This window comes from Cydia fagiglandana, chromosome 21 (genome assembly GCF_963556715.1).
Source record: "Cydia fagiglandana chromosome 21, ilCydFagi1.1, whole genome shotgun sequence".
In the NCBI taxonomy this organism is placed as follows: domain Eukaryota; kingdom Metazoa; phylum Arthropoda; class Insecta; order Lepidoptera; family Tortricidae; genus Cydia; species Cydia fagiglandana.
The window spans coordinates 1,540,545-1,555,098 of NC_085952.1; the positions used below are offsets into that span (position 1 = coordinate 1,540,545).

The 14,554-nt window shown below is 36.0% G+C and overlaps 1 protein-coding gene across 1 annotated transcript in view; it reads left to right on the forward strand.

Annotated features, from left to right (window-relative positions):
* LOC134675073 (ABC transporter G family member 23) overlaps positions 1-14,554 on the forward strand; it is a 137,850-nt gene that overhangs the window by 22,506 nt on the left and 100,790 nt on the right. The window contains exon 2 of the mRNA XM_063533235.1: positions 7,761-7,827. Within this exon, the coding sequence (XP_063389305.1) occupies positions 7,761-7,827 (67 nt within the window). The remainder of the gene's footprint in view (positions 1-7,760; positions 7,828-14,554) is intronic.

The following is a 14,554-nucleotide window of genomic DNA, read 5'->3' on the forward strand; positions in this document are numbered from 1 at the left end:
CCCACTTAAATCTTTATTTTATTCTGTTTTTAGTATTTGTTGTTACAACGGCAACAGAAATACATCATCTGTGAAAATTTCAACTGTCTATCACGGTTAGTGAGATACAGCTTGACGGTGACAGACGGACGGACGGACAGTAGAGTCTTAGTAATAGGGTCCCGTTTTACCCTTTGGAACCCTAAAAAGAGTAAACAATAGCTACCCTCAAATGGCTAAAAAAAATTAAAGCTAGGTCGTTCAGTGACAGGTAGTTTTGTATTCGGTTGGTTAATCAATAAACTACCTGAAAATTTATTTTTTTGTTTTCTTAAATAAGTAGGTACCTAAAAATATAGAGTATAATATCCCTTGCTAAGTAATTGTTGCCAAGCACAGATAACATCTTACTTTAACCGATGACGAACAGGTGAAAGGGGTTATGTAACCGAACAGGTTTTAACTGGGACGTGTCATATAAATACATACTATATTTGCATAAATAACTAAAGTCGTCATAATTCGAAGATAAATAGCATTGAAAATGGGACACTACGGATATCTATACGACGTATAAGTAGTCCGTTTTTTTTAGCATTAGAAAGAACTTCGCAGAAGTTCGCTTGTGGTTCTAAATCTGGCACTTTTAGCGGTAACAATTTGAAGTAAATTATATGTATTGACCAAGCTACATTAGATAATTCAATAATTATTAACAATTAACGAGCCTGATAAAAACTGCACGCTTGCTTCTGCGGAGTTCTTTCTAATGCTAAAAAAAACGAACTATATACATATGTGACGTTCCACGGCAAAAGGTACCTTATGGCGGCTAGCGCTTACGTCGCATAGCGCCGCAATAATATTGGAGCGGCGTTAATAATAGCATAAGCGCCAACCGCCATAAGATACCTTTACCCGTGGGACGTCACATATATAAAGTTACACTTATTCGTTGCTCTTGGATGTAGGCTCTTGCATCACCGTTGCGCATGGACACTGACAAGTTGACAACACCAGTGGCCTATTTTATAAAGCTACAAGTTACAATTTACAAGCGGAAGTCTCGTTCTAACACATAGGGTTAGAAAGAGACTTCCGCTTGTAAATTGTAACTTGTAGCTTTATAAAATGGGCCACAGAGGGGTTGTAAGTGCGTTGCCGGCCCTTAAACTGAAAATCGTTGTTCAAGGCCAAAAAAAGTAAGATAATGTTGCCACTTTTTGTGTATTCGGGTAATACCGAATGTCGGATAATTCCGAAATTCAGGTGAAAATCACCCTTAATTTAATCATAATAAAAGTTTCTTTTCGGAATTATCCGACAGTTTTCGACATTCGGAATTACCCGAGTAAACCTTAATGTTAAAATAAGTAAATAAAAGTATTTTTTTTAAACGTATGAGTAATATTACCAATAAATAAATTATCTTAGCGTGTTTATTTATAAAAAAGGAATTTATTACTTATTTTACGAACAATTTATTGCAGTGGCAACATTCTTACTTTTTTTGGTCTTGGAACTACGAATTTCAGTTTAGGTGCATTTAGGGTTACCAGATGACAGGAATTTTCCTGACATGTCAGGAATTTTGGCCTTTTGTCAGGAATGGGGACGGAATACGAAAATGTCAGGATTTTTTGAATTGATAGACTGTTTGATAAAGTACTGTTTTATTTACTAATATTTATACAAATAAAAATAATAAATTTTACGTCGTCCCCTCCGTCGTCGTCGTCAAAAACATGAATGTCAGGAAAAACATCCGGAAATCAGGATTTTTTTCAGGAAATTCTAAATTTGTATCTGGTAATCCTAGGTGCATTGCATACCTCTGGCATACTATCATCTCAATTATAAATAAACTATTTATTGTTCGTCCTTGTGTATTGTCCTTTGTGTTTGTGTGACTCTATAACTATTAAAAATCAACAATAACCTGGTAGGTACCTTATAATAATAACCATTCATACAGGTGATACAGGCCAATTCGAACGTAGGTACATTGACATCAGAATAATAAATAAATACATATTATAGGAATAAATAAATAAATAAATATTATAGGGTATTTAGAATGATATTTTATTTATTGTATTTAGTTAAATAAAAATAAATATATAAATATAGTTAAATTAATATATTTAATATATGTATATATATATATATATATATATATATATATATATATCATCCATTAATTACGTCACACCAATTTCTAGGTTTTTTGACCCCTCCCCCCCCCTTGTCACACTTGGTCACATTTGGCAAACCCTAGTGTGACGTCACATTTTTTCTACGAAATCGCCAAATCGAATTAAGTAAGTACCTAAGTATTATTACTCGTAATATTTTATCAAAATATTTTTGACGATATAAATATTAGTAATTTTATAACCCAAAACTGCTTAGGAAAGAAAATTAAACGATTAAAAACTATTTCCGTTTTAAAAACTTGTTATTTAAATGTACAGCGAACTAAATAATTTAAATAAATTTTCGGTTACTGATGAACTTAAAGTGACGTCACAAAGTTTGTGTCTCCCCCCTCCCCCATGTCACAATATGTCACATTTTCTTGACCCCCTCCCTCCCCCTAAACGTGTGACGTAATTAATGGATGACCCCTAAGTTTAAAATCCTCAAATATTTATATTTAATAAACATTGCGTGATATAGGTACATAAACAAAACACTGATTATATGTAATACAAAATATATATTTACTTATCTCATTGAAATTTCAACTTTAAGACACTATGCTTATGATGCATTTTCATATTTTGACAACATTAAGACGCATATCGAAACGACATTTTTTTGCATTTATATATATACAACCTTAAGTAAGTTGGCTTAAGGTATAATATGTGACGTCCCACGGGTAAAGGTACCTTATGGCGGTTGGCGCTTACGCTATTATTAACGCTGCTCCAATGTTATTGCGGCGCTATGCGACGTAAGCGCCAGCCGCCATAAGGTACCTTTTGCCGTAGACCGTCACATATATTTTGCCTGTAGGTAGCGTGCATGAATGATGTATAGTAGTGTACCCTATGATGGGCGTGGAACCAGTAATGGGACAAAAAACCACAAATCCTGTAAAATAAGTGTCTAAAAGTAATTTATAAACACTGCCTGTATATTATCATAAATAAGAGTCCTAGAGCTGTTTCAGTTTGAATTTTTATTAAATTTGGTTGTTTTTTAAGAAATTGGCGTCAACCCAAAAGTTGTCGTGTCACTGAAAAAAAATACCACTACAAATTCTTAACAACTTCGCTAAGAGAGGTGAGTTAATTTATTAAATTTTAATTAATTAATACTTGATGAAAACTAAAATGTGTTTTGTTAATTGCATTTACCATGAGATAAGGTATACAACATACTATGTTGTGAGTCCACAGATGTAAAAAAATAGTGGTATTTGGCCCAATCCCATTATAGGAGCTGTAAAACTGCATACCTCCTATAATGGGAAATTTACATAATGATGCTTGCCATGCCATCATTTCATGTTTAAACAATACAGAAGTAAAATGTAGTTACGAAATATGTCAACCAGGAGGTATGCTCGGACTTCGGATAAATTAATATCGTTTTTTAGTGTGGGTCAAATCTTGGTAGCCGAGTTTGAGCCACTTTCCCGTTTTCCGATTGAGTTGAAATTTTGTATTCGTAATTAAATATGCAAATCGGATGATAATGCAATATTATGATAACATGGACCAGATCTGATGACCTATTTCAATATTTTATACTGATAGAGCAGTGTCCATTACTGGGGGGCCCATTACTGGAGCTTTGGTGTCCATGACTGGAGAAAAATAGCATAGTTTTAATTTGTTAAGTATGTGGAAACTCATTGCAGTATCTTTGATACAACACGCCTGAAACATGAAAGACGGGTAGGACTTTCATCTTTCAATACGCTAAGCGGTAGACCATTCACATGTATTAGGGAAATATCACAAATACTCCAAATTCCCTCTTAAATGTCCCATGACTGGTGCTGTTACTATAAACCCACTGTGTAAACCACGTTATTTGCTGAAGACATCTCGATATTGCTCAATCTAATACCCTAGTGTTGGTCCTTGAGTCCAAAGAGAATATAATCACTACGTTCTTGAGTTTTTTGAGTCTAATTTGAAGATCTTGACTCATTTTTACGCGACTCTGCGCTTATTTCACTTCCGAGTCTTCAGAGTCAAAGGACATTTCGGATAAAGACTTCGTCAAAAAAGTTATCGGTTTTATCTAATTGAACACTATTAACAGACGACATACACAGCTACTTTCACATTTAGAATTTTTATAAATTACATATAATATTAGTAGGGATTTCATCATTCACGAAGTCAGAAGTCTGTACCTATAAAACCGGCTCACCGGAGTAGTCATTACCGGCGACCTCCGTAATTGGTGACATTACACCCTCAAGGGCAGACCGTAACGTCTGATCTTTTTATGGAATGTATACCTAGATGAGAAATAAATTCATAACTTGATAATTTTTGGTATAAAATCGGCTGATTTTTATTTTGTTATAGTTTTTTCGTAACAATTTGATAAATTATAAATAAATTCCTATTACTGTTATGATTATTAAATAAAATCATTATTAAATTACTATTATATTCTATTACTTAGTTAAGAGTCTATGCGGAAAGAGAAGAGTCATGGAAAATGTATGGGGCCCAATACATTCCACGACTCTTCTCTTTCCGAACAGACTCGTACCTATAAGATTTTTTTGCCTCAGATGATAGAGTCGAAAAGTGGTAGACCACTTTCTTGGCTGATTGTACTATGATTATATCATATTATTATGATTTATCATGTTTTTTATGAAATAAATAGTAATAAATAAAGAGAGCGCTTCCATACAACGCAAAGACAGGTGTGAAACACGATTACAGTATTATTTCACAGTCATTCCAAGATTTTCAAGATGGCTGCGACCCGCGGGGCAATTGCGATGTTTTACAGTAATTGTCCTTTGCAGTAACCGGTCGGTTCTTCTTATCAAAATTTAAAGATCTTCCGACACACTGCTTTAGTACGACCCTTTCCTAGAGTATTCATGGAAGCGCCATAAAACGCCAAGTCAGGTGCGAAAATAGTTACAGTATTATTTCACTCTTTTTCCAAGATGGCGGCGACCCGCGGGGCAATTGCGATGTTTTGCAGTAATTGCTCTTTGACTAATTATAATTAAACTCCATCAGGTCGGCTTCTCAATGATGAGCATTGTTGTGAAATAGGTAATTTTACTAATTTTATAAACAAGTTATATAATACGTTTTGTTGAAAATTAAATTTTTGATAAGTACAAATATTTAAAGAACATTATTATTGAACAAACGACTATCAGAAGTGCGCTACGTAGGTATGGTATGTTTAAGTCGTGCATAATAGACTACTAAAATTATTGCCTTAACAATTAGCTTTAGCGAAGTTGGCTAAAAATTATTACAGCTTGGCAATAAAGAGTACCTATAAATTAAAAAGTGACAACACTGTAGTGTCGTCCCTTTCAAACCAATTTATATGTATTAGAAAACGGTACGACACTACAATGTTGCCACTTATTAATTTCTAATTCTTTTTTTGCCAAGCTGTAAATTATGCCTGTCACGTTTGCTGTACACAAGGTACTTTTTTTTTTATTAACGTACTTTGGTGTCCCACTGCTGGGCAAAGCCTTCCCTCGTTTTCTCCACTCGACCCTGTCATCGTCATTTGGAGGACCCGTCTGAAAATCAGCGCTGGGTATATATCTAGCAAAAAGCTGAGATTGGTACCCATTGCCTATACCACAAATTTTTGTGCATGTTTTGTATATTTAACGTCCTTGTGAAATGAAGTGTATTTTGTTTTTCTCTCGTGTATTATCTTTTTCTTTTTTGGTAGTTGTGGCAATAAAACATTTTTTATTTTTTTATTTTATTTTTTTATTATTTTCTACCCCTTCTATACACGGTACGATTTAATTCGTCGGAATAAGAATTGCCAGCCTCAAGCTATTAAACTACCTCACCTCACTATCACGCTCAGAACTTTTATATCTACAACAATATTATATGTATTAACAGTTAATTCGTATTCTTGTCACAATAGTATGCAGATTCCTATAAAAACGCGCGTAAAACACTGCTAATTGTATTCAAATGTGATTGTTCTACACAAAGGAATATCTCGTTTTTGTTAAACTGTCTCTATGCTATTTTATTCTCTATCGCCGTCTTGGTAGGAATAATTATAATCAGATCGTTTTCCTTATAAATATCGTATAATTAATTAATTTTGTCAATATTCTCTACCGAAGAGAACTCTGGCGAAGACCCTTGCTAGAGACTGCCATTTTTCTTAATATACCTAAAGTTGTATCCAGACGAGACTATTTTTCGCCTATCTGATGAAATTCTCCGATGGAACAGGGTCGTGCGGACGCAAATACCAATTTGATTCCCCGATCACATCAGCAGGTGCGGACACAAAAATGCCAATTTTCATAGTAAAATGCAAATTGGTGATTTAATTTGTGTACGTGTGGACGCTAGATGAGATTGACCAATTATTTTCCTGAACAAATCGACTGATTTCGTCAGTCCCGTCTGGATACCCCTTAACTAGCGACAATAGGGACACGCCCCGGCTTAGCACGGCCGGATTATGCCGGCTACATACGTAACGATAAATCGTAGCGATTAAACTGTGCAGTCCGAACTGCGCACAGTTCGGACTGCACAGTTTAATCGCTACGATTTATAGTTACGTCTGTAGCCGGGGTTAGGGCCACGGCCAGGCCTTTGGCGCTTCTACCTCTTTTCTCCTGGCCAAAAGTAAGAGCCAGTAAGAGCTCTCGGGCAGGGGAACAACTTCATCGAAAAACCAAAATTAAGTGACATAAAAATGTCCCTAAAATTACTGTCAATATCATAAACCCACAATGACTTATGACCCCGACACCGCACCGGTTTACGTAAGCCAGACGCAAGCACGTTCAAAGTTAAATTACAAGCGATTTAATACTTAAAACTACTTAAAAATTTACTCTGTTAAGGATTAATAAGAGCTATAATCAAATGACAAGTATAATGATCGAAAACATGCTCTTAAAATCTCGTGTTCGTGACAACTCGACAAGGTTGGAAATCTTGAATATTAATGGATTAGCATCGAATTTGAGGCGAATAACTTTATGCTTGGTGTAGGAGCTCAAATAAACGAAATACTTGTTGTTTCTGTGGGTTTTATGCGTATTTTTGCCGCAACCTTTGCATATTAAGTCAACGAACTTTTCATACTTACATATTCTTGGCAACGACTAATGAGTACGACAGAGGCGTTCGCCCGGTAGCTATGACTACTATAGGACACTATAGTTAATTGAAAATTGATTCTAAACACATATTAAATTGTATCACAGAATAAATAATAGTACTATTAGGTACAGAAGACTCACTCTCTAACAAAACGCGTCTGTTACGATCAGCACAGAACACAGATATGGCCGCTAGGTGGCGACAGCGCCACGCGCGGCTTCTGGCAAACAAACCCCAAAATTGGGGTCGAACGGATGTACTTTTAGCTACCTGTAGCAAAGCGACGAAATCGCGGAGTGAGCCGCGCCTGACATAGCCAAATTGATAAGCTATGTGAATCCTTATTATTGTGATATTACAGTCCCTATCTTCCTCCATTTGTAATGTGTAGAAAAATATGATAACTTTGACTAGTTTACAATGTTTACATTATATTTTTTTCTTTTTCAGACAAAATGGCGACACCTACAGAGTTACCAGCGGAACGAGTGAAGCAAATGTTCAGCTGGACAACTGCGTAAGTCCTTACATTGTTCATAGATGGCGCTATTGTCAATCCATTTGGTTACGCTTACGACTTTGTCGCAGTAGCTCTATAGAAAACTCTTGTTCCTGGCGTTGTCCCGGCATTGTGCCACGGCTCATGGGAGCTTGGGGTCCGCTTGGGAACTAATCCCAGGAATTGGCGTAGGCACTCGTTTTTACGGTAGCGACTGCCAAAACTAAGCTCTATAGAAAACTATAATTTAATAATTAAATTTAACTAAGTAAATATTACTCTGCGTCATATTTGCGTAGTTTTATCAATATTTGGACATTAATTACGAGTATCTCGTTTTCCTTCACCGACAAGCAGGTGATATTACGACACCACTCCGCCATTTTTGAGGGTCAACGTGAGGTCGACTACTTTAAAAGATGGATATACGTATTAAAGGTAAAATTTTTAGGTGCTACGAGTGACAATTTGCGTAAAATAGAGTCGGAAGTTTGCAGCGGATTTGATAGCCCACGCAGTGCAAGTGTCATTTATACGTCATAATTTCATAGAAGTTTGACGTTTAAAATAACACTTTCACTGCGTGGGCTATCAAATCCGCTGCAGACTATTCTTGGTCTGACTAGTTCATTGAGTTCTTGTAGGTAGGTATCACATTCAATCCGCTTCATAGATAAACAATTTTATTACGAGCTACTTTCCGAGCATGAGGAATGTAGTACATTCCGATACCAGTGGGAATTTCCCTTCTCGCACGTGTATTGTAAAACGTTTTACAGTACATTTGACCCTTTACATTATCGACATTGGCACGTATTGTGCTAATTACCTCGCTAGGGCGGTAAAGTACGTAGCAGTACTATATGTACTGTAGACTGTAGAAGCTGGTATAATTTATATTTCTATTGCTATTTTAACAAAAAAGTGTTTCGGAAAAACCTCCCAAGTAGGTAATAATCCATATCTTGACATGTATTCTTTATTGCTTGAAATTATTAAGTAGGTAGCACAGCTAATTTCACATTTGTGATAATGACTCCTACCTCCTACCTAGTACAATACATCCTTTTTTCTTTTTTTAAGAGGGGAAATGCTTTACGCGTACCACCCGGCACGAGGTCGGACCGGGATGGTTATGTGGGACTCCCTGTTGTGGGCTAATGAGACCCCAGGTTTACCCACTAAAACCCCTCTGTTGCCGCCTCGCTGCTATACGGCGAGGTCCCAGAAAACCCGAAGTACTCTTCCGCAACATATACATAGTACATCCTAGATCGACTTAACCTTACCCCTTTCACGTCACAGTTTCTAAGAAAATCATATGCAAAAAACTAGTATCAAAACTAGCGTCACTTCCTCGCCGAGAGACACTAGGACATATCTACATAACATCCTCCATGATGCAAGTATTACGAGAGCTGACCCGGTGACGCAAGAGCCACTTTCGAGTGCCGCCCGGCGGCGCGAGCGCAGGCCCGATAACCCAGATGCTGGATACTTGACAGGCTAATATCGGACTTATTTGCTTTTACCTTTCTCTTGTGATGATTGTATGTTTAGTGAAGTTGAACTGTCTGAAGTGTTAAGGAGATACAAATGATGTGAAATAGGATAGTGTTTTATATCTTAAGGGAACCACAGATTACCGTTCGTCGTACGATATCAGCCTGTCAGTTAAACGCAAAAGTTGACAGTTCCGAACAAACTGACAGGCTGATATCATCCGGCGAACGGTAATCTGTGGGCCCCTTTAGAGTTAGCCCAATATCTCTGCAACGATTTTCATAGCAGACGCGGTGCATGTGTTACTTTAAACGTCAAACTTCTATGAAATTATGACGTATAAAATAAATGACACTTGCACTGCGTATGCCATGAAAATCGTTGCAAACATTCTTGGTCTGACCTATCAAGTTATCTTTTTAAAAAATACTCAATAATTGTAGTATATTATTGCTAATTTAGGCTCCGAGACCTCTGTAATTTGACTTAACCCCATGTAGATTATTTCAGTAATCTAAATAACCTGTAATCATTAAAAAATCTGTCACATTAATTTAAAAATAAAATATCTTAAATCCTAAACCGGTCTGCCTTAAATGCATTGTTATGAACCTATATTAAATATCTCATTGTTTGTGTTTCTCAACAACAACAAAGTATCAAAACGTTTAAAACTTTTCAACAATATACGGCAGAGCAACGCCATCTGTTACTACAGGCGTTAAACCGGTTCTATGACGCCGTCTATTGGTGTAATAGCGTACTCGATATTGATGTGGTTACTTACGTTATAACTAGATGGCGCCAATGGTTCAATTGTAGCTTGACTATATAATTATAATAATTTTATATGATATGGTTTGCGGTTACGTTGACAGTTTGTGTAGTTTATTGCGTATAGATAATTATAACATGTCATTTCCTTGTGGTATGTATTAGGCATATTCAAATGTAACTGGAAATAAATGACCTAGGTATAGGAATATTAAATGCGCTAGTTTTCCGTAGGTAGGTAATAAGTTTGTTTCTAAGTGACCCAGGAATCCTAGGATAATTGCGTTCATACGGTAAAAGTGTTTGTGCATGGCCGTTCATTCTCAGTTTTTCAAAATCGTATTTGGCACATTTTTATTTTAGATAAATATGTAGTATGGTTATTTCGACTCAGAAACACGATCTTGCAACAAATGGCATGTTTTTCAATGATTGCCGGGTAAGTAGGAGTAACGAATCCAATCGATCGATCAAAATGCCGCCATGTATCGCAAATCGCATGCAACTGTCGGGGAGATTTGTAGAGGCCAATTCTCCCTTCTACTTAGTGGTACAAGTATGTATAGTAAGAGCACCAGTCATGGGACATTTAAGAGGAAATTTGGAGTATTTATGATATTTCCCTTATACATGTAAATGGTCTACCGCTTAGCGTGTTAAAAGATGAAAGTCCTATCCGTCTTTCATGTTTTAGGCGTGTTGTATCAAAGATACTGCAATTAGTTTCCACATATTTAACAAATTAAAACTATGCTATTTTTCTCCAGTCATGGACACCAAAGCTCCAGTAATGGGCCCCCGGTAATGGACGTGGATCCAGTAATGGGCCCCCTATAATGGACATTGCTCTATCAGTATAAAATATTGAAATGGGGAATAAGTTACGGCAAAAAAATAAATTTTTGGTATAAGCTTTTATCGCTGAATGTATTTTTCTTTCCACAGCCAATTATTATTGTATTAGATCCATCGAGACAATTCTAATATACCCAAACATAATTAGTTAGGGTTTATTGCGATAAAGTTCCCATGGCCACCTCCTGTCTCCATCATCAGATTAGGTCCATGTTATTATAATATTGCATTATCATCCGATTTGCATACTTAATTACGTACTTACACAAAATTTCAACTGAATCGGAAATCGAAAAGTGGCTCAAATTCAGCTACCAAGATTGGACCCACACTAACTAACAGGGCAAGTTAAATAAAAGTTTGGAAAAACGATATTAATTTAACTCACATTATAGACGGGTCTAACGCGAATTATATTCAATTACCTTTATTTACCGACGTTTCGACACAGGTTTCACTGGTCGTGGTCGCGGCTGACTGATTGTCCCAGCAAAATGTCAAAACAGAGATTTGTGCATCTACCCGACGAAAAGTGTATGGAAAAGTTTGGGGTAGACATCACATTTTCAAACCACCCACCACACATAATGTTAATTATTGTCAATAGTCCGACACCACGACCAGTGAAACCTGTGTCGAAACGTCGGTAAATAAAGGTAATTGAATATAATTCGCGTTAGACCCGTCTATAATGTGAGTTAATATGTATTCAAAACGCGAAAGTTTAAAATATTATATTGCGATATTAATTTATCCGAAGTCCGAGAATACCTCCTGATTCACATATTTCGTAACTACATTTTACTTCTTGTTTAAACATGAAATTATGGCATGGCGAGCATCATTCTGTCAATTGTCCCATCATAGGAGGTACGCAGTTTTACGGCTCCTATAATGGGATTGGGCCAAATACCACTATTTTTTTACATCTGTGGAGTCACAACATTATTATGTTGTATACCTTATCTCATGGTAAATGCAATTAACAAAACACATTCTAGTTTTCATCAAGTATTAATTAATTAAAATTTAATAAATTAACTCACCTCTCTTAGCGAAGTTGTTAAGAATTCGTAGTGGTATTTTTTTTCAGTGACACGACAACTTTTAGGTTGACGCCAATTTCTTAAAAAGCAACCAAATTTAATGAAACTTCAAACTGTAACAGCTCTAGGACTCTTATTTATGATAATATACAGCCAGTGTTTATAAACTACTTTTAGATACTTATTTTAGAGGAATTATGTTTTTTTGTCCTATTACTGGTTCCACGTCCATTATAGGGTATACTACTATACCTACCATTTGTTTTTTTTGTCGTTATGGGGAATTACCTCAGTAGGACTGCTCTAAATATAATTATGCATTAAAGACACGCTATACATATACGTATGTTAATAAATCTATGGTCGTAACCAGTCCGTCGACTGTTCACCTCAAACTGAGGTCACCAGTTTTAGGTAAAGCGACTCTCTTGGACAACTTTTGCATTTTAATGTATACCAGTTTTTTGGCTAGCCACTTTGGCGACTGGTGTAGCAATTATTTTGGTTTTGGCGTAGGTACCACCTAGCAAATTTTACTCAAATTTTACTTTATTTAAACGTTGTCTGCGTGATTGATAAAAACTATCCTATGTCCTCAAACTATGTCATGGACATAAGTTTAGCCGATTTAGATACAATTTAGTATGGACCAAATTTTATCTAAACCGGTTCAGCGGTTTAAGCGTGAAGAGGTCACAGACAGACAGACAGAGTTAATATAAAAATCGTGCTTAAGCAATAAGAAGTTATAGAGGGAAATGCTAGGAACACAATTTTTGACTCCGTAACTTTGTTTGGGCTAGTTAGGAGGTGAACATATCAAAAGTCCCCGGCTGTAGCCCCGGTGCTGGGGGGTAGAGGGGGGTAAGAAGGTCTCATTTTTCGGTTTTTCACTTATATCTTGGAAACTTTGCGTCTTAGCGACATGACTACTAAGACAAACCAAAAGCTGATAAAATTTGTTACAAGTTTTATTAAGTCAAGTTTTTCGATATCTTGAATAGTTTTTGAGATATCCGCTCTTGAAAGTTTATTTAGGGCTTTCAATTTTATCTGGATATCTACATTAGTGACGCTGCTAGACCGTGTTTGGTATCATTTTCGTGTAAATCGGGGGTGCTGAATTCAGTTTTGGTATCACATTGACACCATTCCTAAGAAAAAACATATAAACTTTAAACAAATACCTTTTTTTTTTAATTCCTCTTCACGCTTAAACCGCTCAACCGATTTAATTGAAATTTGGTATACAGATATTTCGAGTCCCAAGACAGGACATAAGATACTTTTTATCTCAATAATCATCCTTTAAAGTTGTGAAATGGAGTATGGGGGGAATTCAACTTCGTCGACGAAACTGAATTCCTGAGGTTAATACTGCTCAAGGTAAGGTTTGAAGTCATGTTTGGTATCATTTTTATCTTAATCACAGATGTATTCCGTCCTAAATTTCATCTAAACCGGTTCAGCGGTTATTGACTCCCCATACAAACTTCCACCCCACTTTTCATACCCTCAAAATATGCTTTTGATTATTACAACTATCCTATGTTCTGTGTCGAGACTGAAACTATTTCTATACCAAATTTCAACGAAATTGGTTCAGCAGTTTAAGCGTGAAGAGGGATTTAAAAAAATATATTTTTTAAAATTTTGGTTTTACTTCGGAATAGTGTCAATGTGATACCATAAATGAATTCAGCACCCCCGATTTATACGAAAATGATACCAAACATGGCCTAACAGCTTCACTGACGTAGATATCAAGATAAAATTAAAATCCCTAAATAAACTTTCAGGAGCGGGTATCTCAAAAACTATTCATGATATCGAAAAACTTGACTGAATAAAAGTTGTAACTAATTTTATTTGCTTTCGGTTTGTCTTAGTAGTCATGTCGCTAAGACGCAAAGTTTCCAAGATATCAATGAAAAACCAAAAAATTAGACCTTCTTACCCCCCTCTACCCCCCAGCACCGGGGCTACAGCCGGGGACTTTTGATATGTTCACCTCCTAACTAATCCAAACAAAGTTACGGAGTCAAAAATTGTGTTCCTAGCATTTCCCTCTACAACGTTTTTTGAGCATTCATTTCTTGACCTACCTAGTATCTACCAAATAAGGAACATTCCAGAACAACAACATGATACTCAGATAATATGTTCTCATTAACAATTACATTACTTAAATAACTCATTACACCAATTATTCTAAAATTACAAATTACGCAACCATCATCCGAGTCTAAACGTCATAACTATATACTCGTACAGCCTTCCCAAACAATTTATTTGACTATTAATAATTCTTATTGCCATAGACATAAGATCTAAAAATGGTTAGTTAGTGTATTTAAGTTGTTTTAAATAATAGTTTTAGGCTTGTTTACTGTTTTGTTTTTCCGCTTTCTAACCCTCTGCTCTCGCTTATTATAACGTTAGGTAACTATAGGTTTGAAAAAACTTTAATGGCTTTCTGCTGGTTACAGCTTTTATACAGTGGGATTAAAGACACACTAAAATGATGTGCCATCGCCCACGTCAGTTGTACATCATCTGTGGACCTT